Here is a 24,583-nt window from a genome sequence, read left to right as displayed (position 1 = left end):
CATTCCTGCAGACTCCTGCTCAAAAGCCACAGTGGAATCTGAGTATTGCCACAAGTAAGCTGCCTTATTTGAAAGACACATCTGGGCATTTGACTCTCTTAGGTTATACACTTGTAACTGAGGATTGTGAAAGCTGTCCCCTTCCGAAATTCTTGAAAAATGCTCTTTTTAAATTCTCATTAAGTGATGATGGCTTCTTTCTCTCTGCTACAGCTCTGCTGAACAGCAAGTTTGTATGTGAATTTCATCTGATACAAAGATGTTCTCGTTCCCCTGCCTTTCCCTAACTATTCATATCTACCGTGGCTGGTAGCACCATTTCTCAGTCTCCCAAATTACATGTGGTGCTCTATTTCCTTGCTTATCTCAGTGTTTTAGTAGCTGCAGCTGCCTAAATGGCATCTTTGTACAACAAAGAGCATGAAGTTCTCACATTTGACAATACTAACAGCTCAAAGGATGCCAAAATGTAGTGTTTGGGATGGGCTTTGTTCTAGTCTATATCTGTGCAGTCTGGGAAATTTTACTGTCTAATACGTTTTAAGGTTCTGGTGTATGGAATACACAAGTGTACTTGTTCTAAAATAGCCAGCCTACAGGCTAACATGCTATTTGCAGGTTGCATTAGAATGTACTTTATACAAGCATAACCAGTCGTGTATACAGATTCATTTGGTTGGCATAATTGTACATGAAATCTAATATTTTCCTGAATGCAAAGATGAGGGGTTTAAAATATATTTACTCTTTTCTGTTACCTAGCATTAGTGTTCCTTTAAGGAGAGAAATTTAAATAACTGTTATGGATGAGTGTATGGGTTGTGTATCCAAGGAAATGAGGGTGGTTGAAGGCAGTATGCATCACTAGTCTTATGAAATGAGTGGCCTCTCTTTTTCTTACAGCTCTGTTTAATGTTCACTTTTGCTGCTGCAGTGTGCTACTGAAGGGTGTGATATTTCCTTGGTAGCAAAAACATAGCTGGCTTCCCTGGGCGAAATTTATTGGCCTGTGTTTGTGTCCAAACCTGTCCCAGATCATTTGGGCACTGTGTTGTTCAAAGAAGTGTTGAATTAGTGTATTGTCGCTGTCTTGCTGTGTGGTGTGTGTTTTTTTTTTTTTTTTTTTTTTAATGAAGGTACTAAAGTGTTGAGTGTCTGTTTTAAATGTCACAGATATGCTTTCAGGAACATGGTGCTACCATTGATGTGACCAGAAAGAGAAATGAGTCAAAATATGTATACCCATTAAGAGTCTGTTCATTGATAAGAGTGATTACCACTTGTTAGTTTCTGTTTGGGGCTGGTAGTACAGTTGGAAGGAAAACTGAATAAGGCCCTTAAGGGAGATTAGTTTTACATAGATTAAGATGAGAATTTAATGTCAAGTGTGGTCTAAAACTGCTTAGTAGTATTTGTGATAGAATTGTTAGAATGCACAAAATAGAGGACATTTAGTCAAAATGTATGTCTAAAATCTAGGTTTTGAACAAAAATGAATGTGCATGTTCATATAAAAGTAATTGTTGCAGCCTCGTTTTTACAATACCATATATAATAATTGGGTTTACTATACACTAGTTTTGAAATGTGGATTATGTGGATCAAGTGTAGAGGCTGAGAAGACTGCTTTATTTTATGGTAGGAATTATTATATTGTGATTTTTGTATTGTTTGAAGCATTGTTTTAGAAGCATGTGTGTATGGTTTGACTGATGTAGCTATTGCTTTTCTGTATCACAGCTGTTTGTAGCAGTCAAGCTTAACTGCTTTTGAACAGAACTTGTGCTGCCCTATTTATTGCAATGAAAGTAAAGCTATTAGATGGGTAAGACAGCTCAAATGGAAGTATTGTTTCCATATTAAAAAAACCCCAACACCTAAGCAGATGTGAATACTTAAATGTTTGCGGACTGTTTCTGCAAACATGTTATACTGAAATTTGTTTGCACAAGTATTTATGCAGGACTGTTGAAGAGGTGGTAGTGCTAATTTCTGCAGAGGGAAATATTTGCAAGATTGAATGCTTTTGGTGTCTGTAGATTAAATTTGCAAGACTTAAGAATTTAGCATCTTTCTAAGGAACTGTAAAAGTATGTGTATGATATTCTTAGGCACTGATAAGCAATTGATCCCTGAGGTAATTTCAAACCTGCTTTCAAACTTTCACCTGGAAGACTTTTACCCTTTTGAAAACTGGAGCTTCATCTGGAAATTAAGTTTGTCCATGCCCAAAGATACTCTGTGAACCTCCTAGAAAAAGTTAATGATCTAAGTGAATATAGAATGGCTTAGGTATTAGTATACTGAATGGTATTGAGAAAACGCATTACCTGTAAACAAAGGAAGAAGAATTGCTGCCTGGAGAACACTAGGAGGTGTGAGCAGTATAAATAAACCATATGTGTTTTTACTACCTCCTTTTAATTGAAAATGAAATATGGAATGGAGTAACTTGAAATTATTATTCAGATTTGACAGAGAGGTCACTGGTTATTCCTAAATAACTGCTAGAAACAGTGATTCTAAATTTCTGGGCTTTAAGTGTATCCTGAAGTGTGGTGTGTTTGTGGTTTTTTTTTTTTTTTTTTTAATACAAGCTACATATGGATCCAGTTTATGTGAGCTGATCCATCTGACTAGTGTGACCAGTGCATTGGTAATGCATTGGTAAGTTTACAACACTAAGTGACACAAGGAGACTGTTTTCCCTTGAGATGTGCAGCTTATTCTGGTAATAGCTGCTTAGAGTCTTGATGATATTTGATAGCCAGTTGTTGGTAGATAATACAGCAGTATTGTCTGGACATGGTTTTTTTTGTGATCTGTCTCTGGCTAAAAGGTTGTCTTCTGTCTCTAATGTGAGTTACGTTTTTGTTTTCCTTGATGCTAGAGTACAGGAAACTTGCTCAATCATGAGGTCATGCTTTTAATCAAAGAAAATCCAACTAATTCCCTTGATCTTCTGCAGTTATGTCTACTATATGTATGAAAGGTTTGATGCTCTACTCCCTATATGGAGGGTTAATCCAATCTGTTACCAGTGGTCTGGATATTACACACACAGGAATAACTAAAGATTATTTTTATATACAGCCTGAGAGATGCTTTAAATGGTATGTTTTTGTCTATTCTTGAACTCTTGAATATTTGTGGACATTATGTCCCCCTTCCACCTCAAGTCAGGCAATGACTTTAGAGCAGGGGAAGAGGAAGCTGAAGGAAGAGATAATCTATATACTCACAATTCTTACTTCTGAGAGCAGTCAGATTGTAAGGAGAAAACATAAGATCAAAAAAAAACTATAAGAGCATGTCTTCTAAATAGAGTATTTAAGGGTAATTGCAAACAAAATGGCATTTAAAACTGCTGATTCTTATTTATTCACTGACTGTACCCAATGGCTTTTCAAGTTGTTGCTTCTGTGAGTAAGAAATAAAGTAAAACTTTGACGTACTTTTTCTTTTTCATTAGGATCGGAAGCTGTCCAAGTCAGAGCGACAAAGATTTAAAGAGGAAGCTGGGATGCTGAAAGGGCTTCAGCATCCCAATATTGTCAGGTTCTATGATTCCTGGGAGTCTACAGTCAAAGGAAAAAAGTGTATTGTTCTTGTGACAGAACTCATGACGTCTGGAACATTGAAAACGTAAGTGAACTAACACATGTCAAAGCATATAAGAATCATTATCACAAAATTAGAGCACTAGGATTAGATCATATTTCAGAATAGATAAGAACAGAACCCTTTTGCTGAAGGGTAAACTTCTGGAGGGAAGTTCTTGTTTAAGAAGAGTCTCACTAGTATTGCAGGGTAGTATGGAACATCCTTTTAAGTTAGCAAGCTTGTCAGATTCTTCCGTGTGATGTCCTAGTAAGCACATGCAGAAAACTTGCAGATTTTGAAGGCTCAGGAACCCAAAGCCTATCTTAACTTCTCTGAATCTTTAATTTTCCTCTCCAACTGCCTTCCATTTAGCATGTGCTGGTTTGTAAAGTTCAAAGCATGAATTAATTCACCTTCTTAGGGAAGTTCTGGGTGTTACTACAGTATAAATAATACATAAAAAGGAAAAAAAACCTCCCACCACTCATTTTTTTAGCTGAAACTTCATGAAGTAGTACCTAACAAAAATCTGAAGGTATGGAGATGCCTGCAATTTCAGCCCATGAAGTAGTTGTGTAAAACTAGGTCTATTTTTAAGCCGGAGTTGAAGCAGACACCAGCAAATCAAACTGCTGCGAGGGCCCTCTAGTGGTGTGTGGTTAGACTGAAATCATGCCTTTGCCTTGCGCTGTAGAAACTTGCAGAGCTGTGAGCTTGTTCGCGAGCATCCAGTCACCATCAACATACTGAAAATAAAACTGCCAGCATTTGAAATTCAGGGATTGTGGGTCGTTGTCTTAATTCAATGCCTATTTAAGTCTTGGAGAGGCATTCAAATCCTAAATGTGTGTAAGCAGGCTGTGGGAGCTGGAAACAATTTGCAATCTATTTCGTTAAAATAGCCTGTGAATGTCTTGTGTTTTTATGATGCTTATTGATAGCCACAAATGGACATAGTTAAAGAGGGAAAAAATAGCTCTTTGGGAGTCTGGACTGCAATTACAGGGAAGTGTTTGTCTCTTGAAATAGTACTGGAGGGCTGAAGATGGTGCAACTTTCATTTTTGCCATATGTTCAGGGAAGAGTTTTCTGGAGTTCCTGAAGGTATTTCAGATAAAATAAATGATCGATTGCTTCATGTGCCATTTTCAGATCAGTAATAAAGTAAAGGTTTTACAGCTCTGTACAGATGCCTTTAAATGAAGTTACCTAAATTTATTCTAGAATACATAGCGTTAAATTTAGCTTTTTTTCTACATTTCTTACTCCTTTTTTCTCCTCACAGATTTTAATATTTGGATAGGTTTGTTAAATGGTGGCATAACCAAGATGATGAAGTAGTAATAGCCAATGTGATGTTAGGAAGAAATACATCAGATTTGCTGGCTGTAGGTTTTGTACTCTGAAGTATGAAGGTCTCTAGTTTTTCCCGGGAAGAAAAAAAAAATAGGCTCTTTAACTGAAGATCTCTTAAGCTGTAGATTTCTGGGGGGTTGGGGGGGGTTCCCAACTATTGTGTAGTTTGTGTTGTAACTGTGATTTGGTTTGTTCTTGTTGACTTCACTTGAGACTTGACAGGTAAACTATATGGGAAGTTTCTTAAGTGACAAATTTAATATCATTAAGTATTTCATGTACCTGTATCATGTTCCTAGTTTTACACTGCACACTTGTGTTTGCTTATGATATTTGGCCGACTGAGTATTACTTCTATATCTTTTTTCAGTATGTTTACCTTACTTGCATTTAATACAAGTGATACCTTCCTCGTTTTTAGACTTGGGACATAGACATTGTTGTCACTTGATGTAAAAAAGTGAAGAGAAGAAAAGAGTGATAATATCTTAAAGTAAATTTTCCTCTTGTTTTTTCATATTTGTATATATATACACACATAAATAATGTTAAAATATTGTGGATTAATTCTTTTCAAATGCTGTCTGGGCAAATTTCTAATTTTGCATGAAGAGAAGTCCCTGAACGTCTGTGTAACAACGGAAGAGTTTTATAGCTCAATTGTAAAGAATTAAACTGCCTTCTGATATTGCATGCTATCATGGAATTAAAATATGGGAAAAAATTGTTGTTTTTTTAAAGTCTTAATAATGAAGACAGCAATTTTTAATCTGACCTAGGTCTTGGCTACTAGTTTTGTATAAGGTCATTGTAGTGTTTGTTCCTGATCCACTTTAAATGAATGTGTCAGCTATTTGGTAGGACATATATGTTTGTAACTAGCTCTGCTATCTTAGTAGGGTTTCCTGTAGCTCTTTGAGCTGAGATGTTATAGGTCAGCAGCCCTCCTGCTTAAAAAACCAAAAACAAAAGAAACAAAAACCGACCAAACAAAAAATCCCAAACCCACTCCCTTGAGACAGAAAGCCAAACTGTAGTTCCTCTCTCTCTCTATTAGTTGAAGCTAACTATGATGAAAGCCTGGTGTTCTCATCTTTACTTGAATTCCTGTGCAGAGATCAAATATCTATCTTTTTTTAAAATTGACTGCTGCTGTGTAAAATAGACAAGAATGACACTGGTTAAGCAGGAACAAGTTCAGTGGAGGGCCACTAAGATGGCTAGGTGCTGGAGTACATGCTCTGTGAGGAGGGGCTGAGGGGAACTGGACTTGGTCATCCTGAAGAGGAGGATCTTTTGGGGGCGACCTAACAGCAACCTTCCAGGGCATGTGAAGGAGTCAGTCATGCTCTTTGCAGTGGTGCATGGTGGGAGGATTAGAGACAACAGGCAGAAACTGAGACAAAAGAGGTTTAGACTGATACAAGGAGAAGCTATTTCAGTGGTGATAGTCACGCAGTGGAACAGGTTGCCCCAAGATTTCTGTGGGCTCCATCCTTGGAGATACTAGAAACCTGTCTGGATATAACCTGGAGTAACCCTGTCTGACTTCATGGCTGAGCCTGACTTGAGCAGAAACTTAGACTAGAAATCTTCTGAGGTCTCTTTAAGCCTGAGTTATCCTATGATACTAGGAAAATTGAAAACACACTGGCTAGTAGGATTGTCTGTGTATTTTTATGTATCTATATATGATTCCATTTTAGAATGGTTTCTACCTTAAGTGACATATGACTTAGTTCATGACAGTGTTATGGAAAAATGACAGCAACACTGCGGGATGCGGGGTGATGGTTGGACCAAGGTCCTTTAACAGTGAGAAGTTGGCAGTAGACTAGCATACTTGAAATGAAGAATGTAATTAGGGATTCCAGATGGTGAACTGAAGTGCCCCTACCATGTGATCTTTGCAACAGGCTCAAGAGAGATGAACGAGTGTTGTGTCAATAGGAAGAATTCAGGTGGTAGCTGATGTGATCCAGAACTTCCTTCAGTTTGTCTGCTTCCTTGGCTTGGCTTTTTCCCTGCCTGTCTTTACATTCTGTTTTGAGACTTGATTTCTTCCTGGAACTGGATCCTGATTACTTTTACAGATCTGTTTTCACAGCAGGGTTATTACTAGCAACTTGATTTTCCAGATCTTCTTTTCAACTGAAGAAATTGAAGAGATTAATATGCTGCGTTTTTATGTTGACATTGAGTCAAGTGATTTCTTCAAGACTTTTTCTCCTGGTGAAGTGAATATGCAGAAGAGACTGAATGCTGCCATGGAATAATTGAACATGACCTGGTTTTACTTTAAGATTGTAGTTGCTAGACTCCATGCTGGTCACAGAATTTACTACCAGTCTTGCAGTAGTGTGAAGCTGGTCTTTGAGACTTAGTGTAACATTGGCTGAATAAGATTAAAGTTCTTGCTCTACACAGCATGCTTGTTCCTTTCTCTAAATGTATTTTAGCCCGTACTTTTTCAAAAGGAAGAAGACAAGAACTCCTCACTTTGGAGTGTTTTACCCAAAGAAAGGTTGTGAGAAAGCTGGAGGTTGCTGGAAAGCACTTGAATGCTGGAAAGGTTGCTGAAAGGTTGCTGGAAAGCACTTGAATGCTGGGAAGCACTTGAGTACTGCCATCGGTTATTCACTTTGTGGTATCTCTAATCTGTTGAAATTAAGAGAATAAGATAATAGTCTAAGGTCCCAAGTATTGGAAAATATTTTTGGTATGGGATTTTAAAAAGTGACAATTTCAGAGCAATTAAATTTGGGTTATATTCTGCCTGCAAAGGTATACTGACTTTGTGTATGAACTCTTCCACATCAGTTATTTGGCAGAGACTTTTTAAAGATTTTTCCTGCCTCATCCCTATCTGTCCATAGTTTTGAAGTAATGAGTAGTGCCAGTCAGATTCAGGTGATCAAACCCCCTCCTGCACCAGGGAAGTGATCTCTAAGAATTTCTAATTTGCTTGACAACTCAACAAATAAATGTGAAGCAGGTTTAAAGTGTAGCCTGGAAACCTTGACCGGAGTGCTTGGACTAATATTGATAATTAAGATATAACAACTTGAGTTTTCGCACAGTTTGCAACAACACTGTACTTGGTTGTTCTTAGTGTTTTGGCTCTAATGCCCCACCTTCCCACCCAGTTATATTTAATCAAGGAAAAAGTGGTAACTATTTAAGCAGTTTCAGGATAAAAGGGAAGGAAAAAAACCTCTTAAATGAATAGATAAAGGCTTAGGCATTACGGCAATTCTTTAACTCTAGGTTGGAGAAGCAGTGCCTTGAAACTTAGCAAGCCAACTGTCTAATTACCATAGAGTGACCTTTTATGCAAATAATTATTAGCTATAGATCAAGCATTTCACATTTTCTTTCAGCACTGTAGTCCCCTAGCTAGAAGAAAGGGGGTAGGTTTTGGGAGGGGGAATAATCTTTAGCTCCTCTGAAGTCTTGAAATGCCCAGGTAGATCTTAAAATAGAAGGTGAAATTGAAATTTGTGCATGTCTTTAATTACTGCTTTTTTACTTCAGAACAGCAAATGATGTAGCATAATCTACTACTTGTTAGAGTAACCTGTTTAACCTACTGTTACTTTTTTCATTAGGTATTTGAAAAGATTTAAAGTGATGAAAATTAAAGTACTGCGGAGCTGGTGCCGTCAGATACTGAAAGGCTTACAATTTCTACACACGCGCACTCCTCCCATTATTCATAGAGACTTAAAATGTGACAATATCTTTATTACTGGCCCCACTGGATCAGTCAAGATTGGAGACCTCGGTCTGGCAACGCTGAAACGAGCTTCTTTTGCCAAAAGTGTGATAGGTAAGCCTCTCCTGTTTTGGAGGCTGGTGAGCCAGTCTACCTATTTGAGAACTGAGTTTGGAAACTTTTAAGGGCTTTACTTAAAAATACAGTTTTAAGGGTACATGGTCAAAGCCTGAAAACATGTAGGCTTTGTTTCTTGGCTATTGAGGTTATTCTGTGTTCCTGATGAGATTACACATTGAAATTTTGGTTCTGCTTTTAATATTTGTATATTAACATGAAGTATTTTGGAATATAGTTTCATTGCCCTGCCCAACAGTTTAGTGCAACATTGTTGATAAAACCACTCTTGACTACATATAAATCTCAGTTTTAAAATGATTATTCTTCAAGAAATGTACAAATGCATTTTGGTGACCAAACAACATTTTGATATATAGTGTAGCATTAATTTACAGCCATTTTTTTTTTAATTGTCACCAGGGCTTAATATTAAATCTCTTATGCTTTGTTGAATAATCAGAAACTAAGGTATATCAAAGTCAGTATGTATTATATCACAGATTGTGGTATAATGTCTTACTCAGGGAGGCTGTAGAATGTGGATGTATGCGAATTAGGAGGATACATTGGGGAAGTATTGCCTTATACTGCCTCTGTTCTTGTGTATCCACTAATAACCTTTGTCAGAAACTGGTTTGGTGGAATTAGTATAGTCTTTCTTGTGAGTTCTTGAAAGAACTGGTTTTATCAGCTTTGTTTTGATAGTTGGGTAAATAGACTGAAGGGAATGAAGTTGCTCTCACTCTCAGTATTTAGAGCTTGCTAAAATGCAGTATTACTCAACAGTCCTATACTAGATTCCTGGATGGGATCAATGGTGTATACCTGTAAATTGTCTTCCAAACTGTTGCTGAAATATTTCCTGCTTCATAACCAGGTCAAAGTATTAACAGGAAAGAAAAGCATACGGTGTAAAAAAAAAAAAAAAAACCAAAAAAATTCTTCAGCATCCTCATCCTCAAATTCGTCATTGGAAAATTACCATTTTATATCTAGCTATCTGTCAACGGTTAGCCTTTGGATAAATAACTGCAATTGCATTCTGGTTTTTTTTTTTTTTTTGTTTAGTGTGGTGAAAACCAGCAATGTAGCTACAGAATGATCTGTAAACTGTCTTGAATCTGGTGTCTGCAGGAAGTAATTCTGTGCTTAAATTTACAAAAAGCAAACTTGCATCTTTGGCTTAAAGTAAATCTGATCGTACAATGCAGTCCCCTTGCTTACAGAGGGGACGCTGCAATGCTTCAATGGGCAATAATTTTCTACACACTATTTAAATGGGACTTGTTGAATCTTGCGCTCTGTGCCTGTAACTCAATCTCTCTGTATTTCTGAGTATTTTTGACTGTAGGATGTCCCTCACTAATGCCTGTATCTGCAGTAGGCCTATAAATATACTGCAGGTGGGAAGGTAAGTATATGAAGAAAAGGGCTCTGGTGAGTGGCCTTTGCAGAAAATTACTTTTTATCCTTTTTTCATGAAGATTTGTATTTGTAACAACAGAGTTTTTCATTGCAAGGCCTTTCCCAAACCATTCTACTTCAGAAAGTAGATGGAGAGCACTAGGTCAGAGACTAGCTGTGGGCTCTTACCGATACTAATTCTTTTGCAGCGGAGGGCAGTTGGATAAGTTTTGAAACAAGGTTTAATGTGCCTCCTTTCTTACAGGGAGAAAAGGTAAGTGTCTTAACTCTCTTTAGTATTTGGTTTGCAGCCTATGGCTAGTCTACAGTTTTTCCTTCTTACCCCCTCCCTCCATTTGACTCCAGCCTGATCCAGTCTGTTTTGATACTTTAACCAACACGCATAAACCGGGAGCTGCATCAGTCCTTTCGTGCCACTCTTATTCCATAAGGGCCTTGCAATGGAAGACTCACAAAGTATGTTGATGCAACAGAGTGACTAAGGGTTTCCTCCCTCTTCTTTTTGCCTCCACTTTCTCTTGTCTCACAGGTCTGCCCATCTGCTTCCTCCTGCGGTGAGTAACGCCAGCAGCCTCTGCTCGCTTTGAGACATTTAGAGTCTGAATCGTTCTTTTAATTTAAGGTACCCCAGAGTTCATGGCCCCCGAGATGTATGAGGAGAAATATGATGAATCCGTTGATGTATATGCTTTTGGGATGTGTATGCTAGAGATGGCCACATCTGAGTATCCTTATTCCGAGTGCCAAAATGCTGCGCAGATCTACCGTCGAGTGACCAGTGTAAGTCCTTCCCCACTACTGACTCTAAAGCTACTACTGCTATCAGCAAAGGAGTACAGCTGGGTAGCATGGTACTCTGTGTGTGCAGGGAAAAAGATAACCTGACAAGAGGTTTTTGGGGGATGGGTGGAAAGGTATGGGTGGTTTAACTTACCAAACAGTCAGAAGCCTGTAAAATACGTGAATGGAAATAAATTTTGCATGTGTTCGTACTCTTTCTTTAGTACATAAGAAGGTGTTGCAAAGGGTTTAAAAAAAGACAAAAACAACAACAAAACCCCCCAACCCACCAAAAAACAAAACAAAAAACCCCACAAAACCCAAAACCAAATGGCAAAACTCATCAGGATAATAACAGATTATTTTCAAAGCCACTGGGAGGATGGCGGAAGTATTTCAGTCCTGAAGATTAGCTGTTAACTATGTTCTCTGAATAAAGCTGGATCGCAAATTCAGAGTACTCTGCATTTGTCAAGGCAAATCATAAATTGCTACCTAGAGTGATTTTAAGTTAATAGTTTATTGAATTCCAAATGGCCCTTGGCCACTGTGTGTCGGTTGGACTTGTTAGTTATGCAGTGGAAATACTTGATAAATAGCAGCAAGGTATTCCACCCTGAAAAGTGCTGGTAAGTGTAGTGGTGGTGGTGGAGGTATTGTGAGTGAAACCAAATAAGACTCAGAAGGCAAGCAAGAGATTTGAGTTTGCCCATCTGATTAGACTAAGTGGAACCTACAGACTTTGAGCATAAAAGCAGAACTATAGTGCTAGAGGTGTTTGGACCGCTTGCGGCTTGATTTACTTTGTGATCTCTAAAACAGTGTCTTGAAGACTATACCAGTGCAGTAAAACAAACTGCACATGTTCAGCCTTCTGATCTAAGCATTCAGAAAGAATAATGAGGTGGCCACTTGGGGAAGTAAAAGCTTGCATTGGTTTTCTCAGAATACCTGTGTGGATATGCAAAGGGAGGAAAAAATACCTCTTTCTCAGATCCATAGACAAATGAATTCCTGTTAATCTTTTTGTGTGCGTTATCTTTGAGAAATTGAATGTTTAATAAATGACTTGCTTAGTTCTGGAAGAATAAAATGGTCTCTGATTCCTGATGCCTCACGCTGTAACAGGCAGTTATAATTACTGAGTTACAGATGTGGAAGGGTCTTTGTGTCAGAAGTAATGAATTCTGAAGGAAGGCTTGGTGAAATAAAAGACTATCCCTTGTTTGAAGTGGAATATCAGGGAGGCACAGAAGGAGGAAGAAAAAAGGGATAAATGGCCATTTTGATTTTTCAACAGATGTTAGAGTAAGTTTTTATATATAGATAGATATACATGCATGGAGACTTTTTTTTTAATTTGCGTGTTGGTGGATGTATGTCATTTTCCAAATAGAGAGGAAGAACCAAGGGGAAAGTCCAGCCTTTCCTCTGCTTACAGCATAATCTGATCTGCAAGCTGTTTGGATCAGTGAATGAAAACTAGGTATCTTACCAAAACAGTCTTAGTGGGTCTTAGTGGTACCTTTTACTCTGCTTATGTGTGTGTCTTGGCCAGAGCCAAAGCATCATAATTTGGATGGGCGCTTTTTCTCGAAACAGATAACCTGATGTAACTGCCCTGCTCATTCCTGAAAAAGTGCTAGGAACTGGGCTGTGGTGAGAACCAGCTTTTTGAGACAGTCTCAGGCTTGGAAGTCCTTGGGTCTTTGAAGAGCTGTCTTTTCTCTGGTCTGTGAAGTGCTTAGAAATTGGAAAGCCTTGTAGGGGCTTGTAGCAGACAAACGTAACCAGGGTTCAACTTACCACTTGTTTATTGTGCTTGATGCTTCTTTCTCCCCATTGCTTTTGGCTGACTGTTGAACTTCTAAGTGGATGAGAAATACTGGTAACTGTTTGTGTCCAACACCGCGTTCTACTCTACTCTGCTGTTGATGTTTCACAGACTGAATTTAATTGTTGAATTTTTTTTCTGCTGTTTCATCTGCTGCTTGAGAGATCTAAAATGTACTTTGATATGAAATCAAGGAAATCTTGTTTTCTTTCAGGAGGAGCAAAGGACAGGAAGGTAAATAAAATCAAATGTACATTTACCTGCCTTTAGGCAGAGAATGAAAGGCTGTGTGCTTTGGTATATTTGGATTTTTTTTTTTTTTTTATTTTGCTGTAGTTGCAAAGCAGTTTATTTAAGCAAAACAAAACCAACCACAAACAAAACTTGAATAACTTTCAAGGCAGGCTTTCAATGAAGAAAAGACAATATTATCTGGAAATACAGCATAAACCTGTCAGAACTGATAATGGAGAATTCAGTGGTTTTTCTGTAATGTGGAAAGCAGAACTTTGTTATGAAAGTGAAATAAAATACTCTTTGTATTCTTTTTACCGCTCTGTGAAAGCTCTGAACCAAAGAGAAAATTATATGGCTCTTTTTCAGCCCTTGTCCTTTGCTCCCTGTTAAAGAAAATAAGATTTTCTTTCATTTCAGAGGAGACTTCAGAAGTTTAGACAATGTCTGCAGTTGTGGGTAGAGTGGTGAACTAGTTGAGAAATTAAGTACTTAAAAGAACAGTGTGTCAACTGTCAATAACAAAGTGGAGTTAGAAAACTTTCTGTGTAGGTGAGTCCAACAGTACTTACACATTTTCTTCTAATGTATGTTTGTGGAAGATGTTTAACGTTTCCATTTCAGTCCTTTAGTTTGCTGCTTTTCTAGACATGCTTAGGAATATTTTGAGGTAGCAGCTGCATTTCTGCTGTGCCTTAAATGAAAGGATTATTTTATCTAGGTGCATACACAGAGACCAGAGGCGAAGACAATAAAAATGGTCTGCTATTGACAGTCATAAAAGATCATGCCACGTGAGAGCTTAAAAACCACTGAAACACAAAGGCAGTGAGATTAAAATGTATGGCCACTCAGGTTTCTCAGAGTTAAATCTACTACATGAAGGCAACTTCCATTTTTCCTTTAGAGCTGTGAAGGCTAACTTAATTCACAGTTGGTGTGAGCGGATTAATTAATGACAATTAAGTCAAGGCCAAGATTAGCAATTGGTTTTTATCCATTTGTTCTTCAGTCTGTTGCAGTTTGCATTACCTATTAGGCTTAGTAAAAAGCAGAGCTCCTCCATTAGCTTAAATCCTTGCTATTGCTTAGGACAGAAACCTGCAAAAGGTGTCTTAATGCCCAGGGTGTCTTCTCGGGACTGGACTTGGTACTACCAGCTTACATTCTTTTTTGGCGGTGTGTTGGTGTCATTTCTAGGATGGCTTTCAGCCACATTCCGTTCTGACCTTACACCTTTTATGATAAGGATTGCTCTAGCTGATGCCCAGATACTGCAGTGTTGTGTTGGGGTGTTTGCCGGGATTGCTCAGAGTACTTGGCTTTTTGTTCTACCTCTTCTGTTCGGGGTCTTCCCTCACAGTTTGAAGCAGTTTTCTGATTAAATAATAGAGTTAGGTAAGGAAAGATCTAGATATCAGATCTAAAAGCTGAAGTTCCTCCTAGAGAGATGAGACTTTTTTGGCCCAGGCAGTTATTGTTGCTTCACATCTTGGATGATATCACTGCTGCATGAGTCTGCTGTTTGCAAGATGCTTGTCTACATTGTCTCCCTGGGAAGTTCAGTGCCGGGGTAAAGTTCCTGAATTTTCCCTGGCCCAAGAAACACAAGTGCAATTAAATTGGTTTTCTGGCTCACTTTGACTAGAGGAATTCTTCTTTCAGTAGAAGGAATCTTGGTGTCTGGCTTAAAAAAACAACTGCCTACAATTTATAGGGCTCAAGGTGTTACCCTGAACATTGCTTTACAGTTCTGGTAGGGAAGTCACCATGAATTAAACACAGAGTACCAACCTCTGTTTGTACTTGCACCTGCTAGCATACTCAGTCCAGACCCTTTTGCCAGCAGTTTCTTTAGAACAGAAAATCATAGAATCATGGAATCATAGAATGGCTTGTGTTGGAAGGGATCTTAAAGATTGTCTAGTTCCAAGCCCCCTGCCGTGGGCAGGGACATCTTCCACTAGACCAGGTTGCTCAAAGCCTCATCCAGCCTGGCCTTGAACACCTCCAGGGATGGGGCATCCACAGCTTCTCTGGGCAACCTGTTCCAGTGCCTCACCACCCTCACAGTAAATCAGACCTGCATGTCTTGTCACTCAAGTATGAAGGAGCCTAGCCTTCCTCTTTATTTTAATTAAATCACAATGTTGCAATTTTGTCTCAAAAAACCTGTTGTCTTCATTTGAAGATGTCCTCTACTGTTCTTTGGAAATGGTTCTAAATAAATTAGTACTTAGTACTTAAAGAAATTGCAACTCCTGGTATTTTTACCTTTTGGTCGGGGGACAAAAGTAACCTCTGAGTTTTAAGTGGTATGTCTCTTCAGCTGAGACTGAATGCATCCGTGGGCACTTTACTGCCTACTTGGCCTCAGAAAAAAAAAAATCTGAGTCTGTAATTAATTGAAAATAAGCTGCACTATTAAGGAAGTCTTGCCTGCTTCTGTGATTTATTGGTTATTCTCCTCTGCCCTCTTGTGCAGACACAACTGTGTGTGATATACTACTAGATTAGGGAATGGGTTATCTCCCCTTCTTTTTTTCTTTTTAATTCTGCACCACATATACAACACAGGCAGTTCCAATACAAAATGTAATCAACATACTTAATTCTGTTATGTGCTCACTTGCACAAAAAAAGGAATGTAATATCTTGGTAAAATTCAGGAAGGTTTCCCTGTCTGACATACTTCCTTTGTTGAGATTGGTATTATTTCTTTGACCTGTTCCATGTATATTTCATTTAAACAATTTGTCACAGGAGGTATTTGAAATGGGCTACATGTGCATTTAGATGAAAACAGAGATATTTATAGAACAGACATCTTAAGTATGATTTCTTAATTTAGTCTGTTTGGGAAGCAGTGCAGTGAAGGCATAACTACAGTAGCTTCAGCTGCTTTGTCTCAGCCTCTGGTGAGACCAGAGTAACCCATGCAGTTACTTCAAAAGCTAGCTTGTTTTTTTTCTTGCTCATGATACAGTCACCACTCACAGATATAGTATAGACCTCAATTACTTCTACACCATATTTCCTTCAAGCTTTCTTTTTACAGCACAGAGGTTGCTTTTATAAGTATGTAGAGGTACTGATTACTCAATCTCTCATACTTGGATGTCCTGAGTCTTCAGTTTTCTAAGTGATTGGCTAGTCTCAGGACTAGTGAAAAAATTATTAATGGGTTTATTATGCAGATTAATCTAATTCTTGCATTATCTACTACTAACGTAAAAATCCAAATGTGTTAATTGCAAAATAGTTAATAAGACCAACCTCAGTTTCAAAGGTACTAACTGGCTGTCTTGAGTGTGAGCAGAAATCTCCCTTTTCTCTTTCACCCCCTCCCATTATATAGACTTACCTTTTCAGTTCCCCTGATGGACTTGTGCTCTGTACCTAATTTTCTCCATGCTTACTTTGATAAAGTGAAGTTTTGCACTGGTCCTTGCTTTCAGCAAAAGTCCAGTCTCTGTAAATAAATGTCTGCCTTCTGAGCTGGTCTTAAGATGGGAAGGAAAAAAAAGCATTTTGCATTTTGACTTAACAAAAAAAAAAGTTCTGTACCAAAATGTTCCACAGAATGGGTACAGCAATTTTCTTCTCTGTTCTGCAGAGCTTAAAAAAAAGCCTGAGGGAACAAGGTACATAATGAGTAACCTGACCAGGCAGTGTCTAACTGGTTTAAAAATCCTTAGTTTCCCCTAACTGGTGGGAACTGAAGCTCACTGGTTAGAGTGAAGGTCATTCTCTTGGCTGGAAACCAAGCAATTACTAAGCACTGCAGTTTGGTCAGTTGAGAATAATTTCCTCTCTATTGTCCTAAAAGTTAAACATCACAATTGTCTAGTCTAGTCAACTACTTCATTTTCATTAGAGATGCAATGGCAAGGCATCCTGCTTCTCTTTCTCTTTTTTTATTTTTTTTGTAAGAGGTCCTAGGCAACAAATGTAAATGCTTAACTGTTAGACTTATGATTAATTTTACTTTTAGTGTCTAATGAAATTGATGAAGTCCTATTTTGCTTTCTGGAAGCAATATGCAATTTTGAAAAAAAGAATTTTAAGGCACATGTAAAGCTCTGGGGTTTTTTACCTTGAATAACTTGGTTTCTTGGCCTGCTTCAGGTAGATATAGAGACACCCTTTCAAACTTTCAAGTGGAAGAAGCATTGGAAAAAAGCAATGGACAAGTAGGGGAGGGAACCCGTAAAACAGAGCAAGTAGTCTTTTGTTAAAGCAGATACTGAAAGACCATGAACTTGTAATCAAACACAGGAAACAGATTAATTGTAAGAAAGGGAAAACTCTTGTAATTGTATTAATTGAAAGAAGAAACTTCAGGCACTTAAGTATCAAATGGAAAATATTGCATATCAGATGGAATTCCTCTTCATCACACTGAATGGACTAAAGAATACTTAAGCTGTTTGTAGCTGTTCAACTCGGTTGTAAGCATTTTGCTGGAACGTCTTTAAGAGTGAAGAATCTTCCTGGGTGGAGGTTCAGTCACTGACTCATCAAGTCAGAAATATATAGCCCTGAAAATGGAAGATGGGAATTTAAGGTTTTGAAGCATTAATATCTTAAGAAGCTTTCCATGTTAGACTAGAAGTCCTCTTTAAGAAACAACAATGATCTAAGAAAAAGCAGGGGTCAGGTTGAACACTGAAATGTAGCATGCTATATGGTTTGCACAGCTAGGGCAGATGATATCTGAAGTTGGAAGGAAAAAGGCTCATTCAACTGAATTCCTTTCTAAAAGTAGCTCACTTCACGAGTTAATCTTAGAGGCATTTGTACTATTTAGCATGAAAAGCTTCTAGATTACAGCTAAAACTGTTCTGTCAATATTGGTGTTGTAAAACAAACTTGGTTTGTAGTGAAAGGAGATACTTCTTATTTATATTGTTCACTGCTGAGCCTGAAGCCTTTTAGCAATTTTGAATTGGACATGATTTTAAAATGATCAGGAATTAAAAGGGCGGGGGGTTGGAAGGTGTGAGCTTTGGTTGAATTGCATAAAATTAAGATCTAATGTATTTTTCACTCTGAAATTCTAAAATTTGGTTGTATTGCAGAGTTTCCAAATATGTTAGAAATCCAAGTAGGTTCACAGAATGCTGAGTAAACTAGTGTATGTTTAGTAGTTTAAAAAGTTCATTATCTGTTAAGGATTGGGCCTTTTAAAACTGTGATGCTAATATTTAATATTCTGTCCTGTACTGACATCTGTTTAGCTCTTACATTGGTTGAGGTTAATTTAACAAGAGATGTGAAGGTGTCTCCTCTTAGGAACAGGGAGGTGACAAGTGTTTTTAAAATGCTTGGCTTTGCAGTGTGATGAGAACCATTAATGAATCACTGAAGCATTGCTGTGGGGAGATGGAGAGCTCAATGTTATTTGTTAGTATAGTGCCACTAGTCAAAAATACCGACACTAAGAATGCATGGGCTGCTATTTCTTGTCGTGCCAACTGTACTGCTATAGTTGCATAGGGTTAGGAATGGCATAAGTCCACAAAAGTTTTAGTCTTGTGAAAACTCACAGGGGTGTTGAGTAAAAATAAATTATTTCAAGATTATTATGTGATTCATAGGCAAGAAGTCCACCAAAATTTTATATAAATCCTTTGTAGTTATCTCCGGGTTACTCAGAGCTGTTCCCAGAGCAGACAGTGGCATGAGGGTATGGATACCTATTTGAAAGCTTTTGTTTGTTCCTGTATTAGAAGAGTGAAAGTTGCTAAAGTTGGAAAGCTGCTAATAGAGGGGAAAAAACAGGCTAAAAAGTATATGTAAAACTCCATTGCCTATTGTGCATAATGTTTTCACACTGAAGAGGGTAAAAAAAGCTGTTGCTTCACTGTCAAGTGAAGGTATTTAAAAGCTTTCTCACATGATGAGCCTGTGACTTTGTTATCAGATAAACTTCTTTCAGAGACATTTCTGCCTTACCACCCATTGCCACCATAATGAAGTTCTCTGTATAGGAGGAATACTTGTTAGGACCATCCTCTGAAACTATTGAATCTTTTGGGACACAAATAGAAGTCCTTCACTCCTATTAGATAAGTCCTAAAATAAAAGGGATGATGACTTTTGGTCCATGGTCTGAATTTTGTGCTATTTTTGATGTTTGCAACATTATCTTGGGCCTTTTAGTAGGTAACTTCTAAGGGCTAGTTCTGGTACCAAATGTATTTTGTGCCCGTGGAAAAGACTTAATGTTGGATCATTCTTTTTTATACAGTTCCAAGTCCACGGGACCTAATCTGTGTCTTTTTGAATTACTGTTGCTGTGCTTGAATTTAAAAATAAGTACTAGATGATGTTTTTCTATCAGAATGGTAGCTGATTAAAGCAGAGAATGCAACTAATATAATCTGATTTTTCAAAAATTTTCCATACTGAAAATAGAAGATACTTTTAGTATTGTGTGACTGCCACATTTCTAAATTTATGGCGTGAAATGTGTGTCTAGGCATGTCTGTGTTCTTTTTTGAAAGCCATTTCCAAGCTGAAGTCCTAACAAAGCAAAGGGTCATTCAGCTAGCTGAAGGTGTTCACCACTGCATATTCTTGTTTGGATGATAAAGGTGGCATCCCTGCTCCCAAGGGTGAGGTTAAAGAACGGCGCACAGTAGATTAAACTGATCTTGCCTTTATGTTCTTGTGCAAGAATAAAAACTGAAAAGTGAGTGCCCTGTCCACTTGTCCAATCAGACTTTACTCTTGTTTCAGAAGAACTTCTATCCTTACACTGTGTGTTTCTAAACAAGGTCCTTTTCACTGTTACATGTACCAGTATCCTAACTGTTTGTCAGCTGTACGCTAAGGAACTGTGTTCTGCCTTGTAGTTACAAAATTCCTGTTCTAGAGCTTGAGTAATTTCTTCTATTCGTTAGAATTGCTGCAGTTACAGTAGGTGCTGTGATTAATTAATCTACTTTGAACTGAAACCATCTGCGTAGCTAGTTAAGGGCTCCAGATTCTAAGGACTTCTGAAATAGGTTGGTATTTTTATTTACCTGGAGGTGCTGAAGTACAGTGGGCTTTCATGTCTAAAATACTTAAAACGCCTTGTGCACTGGGCTAGATAATTAGTCAATGGGGTAGTTGTAAGGCATAGTGTATATTCAGCAGTACTGCAAAGCATAAGTTACATTTCAATATTATTACAAGTACAGTGGGTTTTGATGTTGTAGCCTTTTACGTGAGAGTACTGGAAAGGATTGGAGCCAATGGTTTCTGGGAAGAGTTATGACTAGTTCTTATTCAAACTTAACTGTGTGGAAACAAAGCAACAGAACTGTAGCCTACTATACTGGTCTCGTAAGGCTTCTAATGCTGTAAATTCTCTGGCTTTAATAACTAAAAATACAGTATTGAGACACTGGCCAAGAGGTTGGTTAAGCAGGCTGTGTCAGTGTCCTGTGGCTCCTGGGCTTGGAGATCAGTTGCAGAATACAGAAGTGGAGGTGATAGGGAGCAGTAATGGCTGTTCTTTTCACCAAAGATTATCTCATACAAATGACTAGGTGTTTCTTTTAAGCAACCTCCCAAACTTTGAGAATAAGCCGTTAGTATTGGTGTGTCAATCAAAATACAAGTATACCTTGTATGTATAGGAACTTTAATCATGTATGTCTGGGAATTTTTTTTACTGTTGTGATTGGCCTCTTGTTTTTTTATTAATGCCTCAGAAATTGTTTGAGAGCAGGTGGTAAATTGAGGAGGAAAAGAGTTTGTAAATTGTGATCAGTCACATTACAGCCGGCAGACCTGTATGAATACTACAGTGCCTCTATTGTCTTTACCATGGGTTTGTGAAATCTGGGCATATGTGGTTATCTGTCACAAGTCATGAAGACAGCTGGTCTGGAGAAATTCAAGAATCATTGGACTTAGATTACTTACACACCTGCACTGCAGCGTGTGAAGGCAGACTGGTTAAGCTATTTCAGTGCCCTAGAGCTCTCAAGTAGCCAAGGTATGAATTTTGACCTGGATGATGGTTGATCACACAAGTTCAAAAGGTATTGGGTTAAAAATGTGCAACCATTGTTTTTAATCAGAAGAGAAGAAAACTAGGCCTGTCTTAGTCTAAATAGCACCTCATGAGCTAACTCTAGCTCATTGGAAGCTTTCATCTGCTCCTACTGCTTGTATTGCAGTAATGCTATTTACTCTGTTAGGACACTGATCTAGTACAGAGCTTGTTCTGCAGGATTTACTGATCTAATTTTTGTCAGAATTACCAATTGTCCATAATTAATTGCTATGAAAATACTGAAATCAGAGAAGCTAAATTTTTACTTCTGTTAAATGTATTTCATTGCTATATTTTTTTTTCCCCTGCAGTCTCAACTACTCTAGCTTGCTTTTTATCAGGAACAAAAAGTCTGTCTTCTGTAGCCAACCTGTATCTCTTTTGAACTGAGTAACTCTTAAGCTGAAGTCTTCCTTTTCACAATAGGTATTTGATGGGACTGGGCTGAGAGTTGTCAAATAGCTATAGGTGGACCCTGTGTGAAATAAGGAAAGAACTAAATCTGAAAGATTGTTTCTAGAACAGACAACAGGATTAAGATGAAGGATCAGAAATGGAAAAAGTGGCGAAGTGGTTAAACATGTAGGTTTTGAGGGCTGGGTAAGTAACTAATAGCAGATGGTGAAATTTAGAAGATCACGGGGTAAACCAATTTAAATGCCTTACACCATAGCCTGGGGCCTTCTTTGAGACTATGGGGAAGGAGGTAGAATCATTGGCTTGTTTTCTGCTGGAATTATGCACTCTGTCTAAATTCCTGGAATTAATGGTTTGTGGCAGCCCAGGACTGGCTCAAACTAGAACGGTAACAAATTAGCAAAAAGAAAATATAGAGACTTTAATTACTTTGTTTGTGTGATTTGACTTTGCTACTGATTCTATTAGCCTCTGGACTGCAAGGTTAGAACATTTTGTGTTTGAGAAGATTAATCAGTTATGGTACAATTCCTTTCAAGCTCTGCAGTTATAGCACCTTTGAAGAGCCAAGCAATAATTGTGGTTAAACAGGGACAGGTTGACTCTGTGCTTGTTAAAAGCTGAAACATTTAATGTTCTTTGCAGGTCATGCAATGTACCCCGGAAAAGTGTAGCCTTAATTAGGTGTGCAAAATGTTAGATTTTTATTCCCATGAAGTCCATGTACTTTAACTGCAGAATGTCTATTTGGTTTGAGTGCAACTGGAACAACCAAAAAAATTATAAGCAATGGCAAGGAAAATTCCAACATGCTTTATTTATGATACAGAAGCTTGTAGAGTATTTCTAAAATGCCAAATAAACATTCAAAAGGTGTTGCTTTTTGCAACATTCATGGCTTGGTATAACAACAACCCTGGTGTAGTTGTGGTATGCTTGAGGAACTAAGTATGCTATTTTGGGGTGAAAAGTGATCTTGATAGTTTGAAATTGAATTTTATCACAGTTTATCATCACTAGTTGGTCAAAATTTGTTTGCTTACTTCTCACTTGAAAATGGTGTGCATGATATTTCTTAGTGTTGCTCCTTATGTCCTTCCAAAAAAATTCCAAAATCCCTGAAGCTGTGGACAACTCATTTTATTAGTAAACAAGTAAACAAGTTTTAAAATGGCTATTTGAAACTAGATACCAGGAAAAAAAGATGTCAGACTTCAGTTTTAGGTTTAGAGTCTAGCAAGAGGTATTAGAAAATATAACTGTGGATTATTTGTGTGCATGTGGTGTACAACAACAATACAAACAACAGTGCAGCTTTCTGACTTTGACTAACAGTTTGAAAATCATCTTCAGATCCCTGTTCCCTTACATTAAGCACCCAGTAAAAGGAAAGCAGATGGTTTTGCCAATGGTAGCAGAATGGGATTGTCAGGAAGGAGGGAGTTGGAATATATCATATTATCCTAGTGCTGACTTGTGTTTTGTTAGGACTAAATTGTAGTCAGCTGTATGTATACTTGTATAGCTCCATGGGAAGAAGAGGAGAAGCAGTGACTGCCTTCATCTGCGTGTACAAAACTAATGGCAGCAACCTTGGGTCAAAACAACACACTGACCGACCAGTTGTCCTCTGTTTAAAAGCGTACTTCTGCAACGGCAGGAGTGAACAGGGTGATGATCCTAAGTGCAGCCTTAAGCTATTGCAGAAAACCTGGGTGGAGAATAGGCAGAGCAGCTGAGCTGGGGGCGGGGACATGCAGGAAGTAAAGGATCCTCACTCTGCCTCCTCTTCTTTGTCCTTACAGCTAGCTGGGCAGACAGAAAAGGACAAGCTTTCCTCTTGTTTATATTGTTTCTTTTTATTCAGTGGTTCAGTGACAAAAGCAGATATTAAGCTCAAATCTCCTCAGCCTCATGTTCTGGACTTGGAAAAGTGCAAGAGGTGTCAAACAGAAAACAATGCTCCCTTTTAACTTTGATGTCTGCTTTCCTTCCGCTGTGCGTTAAGTCTACAGCCTAGTGGATTTCCATCGGAAACTAGCACCCAACTAACTCTGGTGTGTGAGGCTCTCTCTTCCTGATGGATTTTACAAAAAGAGAGATCTGCCCCATATTTGTAATTGTTAATTCCCACTGCTGCTGTTCTCACAAGGATTGCTGTAAAGAGGTGGGTAAGAATTTCAGCTCTATAGAATAAGTGTGTAGCCACACGAAAGAATTTTGGGGGGGGGTTAATCAGGACTCTTGATAAATCTGCTGAACTTCTTTATGTTTGCACAGATTTGGTCTTCAGCTCTTAAACTTGACTGTACTTTCTTCTCTGTAACTTTTTAAACGTAGATTAAAATAATGAACAGCAAGGCTTGGAACACTTACTGCTTCTGTATTTTCTGTTTTGTTATTACAAATCTAACTTTTTTTGTTTTTAATTTAGGATTGGTGAGGGTATGTAACACTTCCTCCGTCGGTTTGGTGTAAAAGTTACACAGCACTGATTGTACCTTCTCTTATGAAGTAGGCGGTATTTTCAGTATCCTCTTGTTTCAGAACAAGATGCTAAACCACTGATCCAGTAATCTGGTGATCTAACTAATGCAAAATACTATGAGTTTCTAGGCAAAAATTGTGAAGAGGAGTTCTGGACAGTGTATACTTTGGCGTTTAAAGTATCTTGAAAATACAGTGTTTTTAAGAATATCTAACTTGCCTTTAATAGATGAAATAACCATATAGTGTGGATGTTGAATTTTGGAACACACTTTGTTCACCTGATTAAAATCTGATAAAATCACACACTTTACCACGTCTCAGAGAAGAGAAATATGAAATCCCTTATGCCTAATGTGCAGACTGTGTTTAGTTCTGTATCACTTAACTCTTTGTGCTACCTATGTATATGTCTGTATTTTAGAGGTGCTCTCAAAATGTAAGTGTTCAGTGGGTTTTATTTTAAGTTATCACTTCTTTCAAAAGAAGCAGTTCTGCCCTTTTTAGCTATTGCACTATCGCTTTCGTTCTGTAGACCTGAGAGATAGTGCAGCAGTGT

The 24,583-nt window shown here is 38.0% G+C and overlaps 1 protein-coding gene across 1 annotated transcript in view; it reads left to right on the top strand.

Annotated features, from left to right (window-relative positions):
- WNK1 (WNK lysine deficient protein kinase 1) overlaps window positions 1-24,583 on the top strand; it is a 104,737-nt gene that overhangs the window by 31,328 nt on the left and 48,826 nt on the right. The window contains exons 2-4 of the mRNA XM_010084961.1: window positions 3,473-3,645; window positions 8,568-8,788; window positions 10,842-10,999. Coding sequence (XP_010083263.1) covers window positions 3,473-3,645; window positions 8,568-8,788; window positions 10,842-10,999 — 552 coding nt within the window. The remainder of the gene's footprint in view (window positions 1-3,472; window positions 3,646-8,567; window positions 8,789-10,841; window positions 11,000-24,583) is intronic.

This window comes from Pterocles gutturalis, unplaced genomic scaffold (genome assembly GCF_000699245.1).
Source record: "Pterocles gutturalis isolate BGI_N339 unplaced genomic scaffold, ASM69924v1 scaffold21170, whole genome shotgun sequence".
Classification (NCBI taxonomy): Eukaryota; Metazoa; Chordata; class Aves; order Pterocliformes; family Pteroclidae; genus Pterocles; species Pterocles gutturalis.
This window is presented reverse-complemented; position numbering and strand designations above follow the sequence as displayed.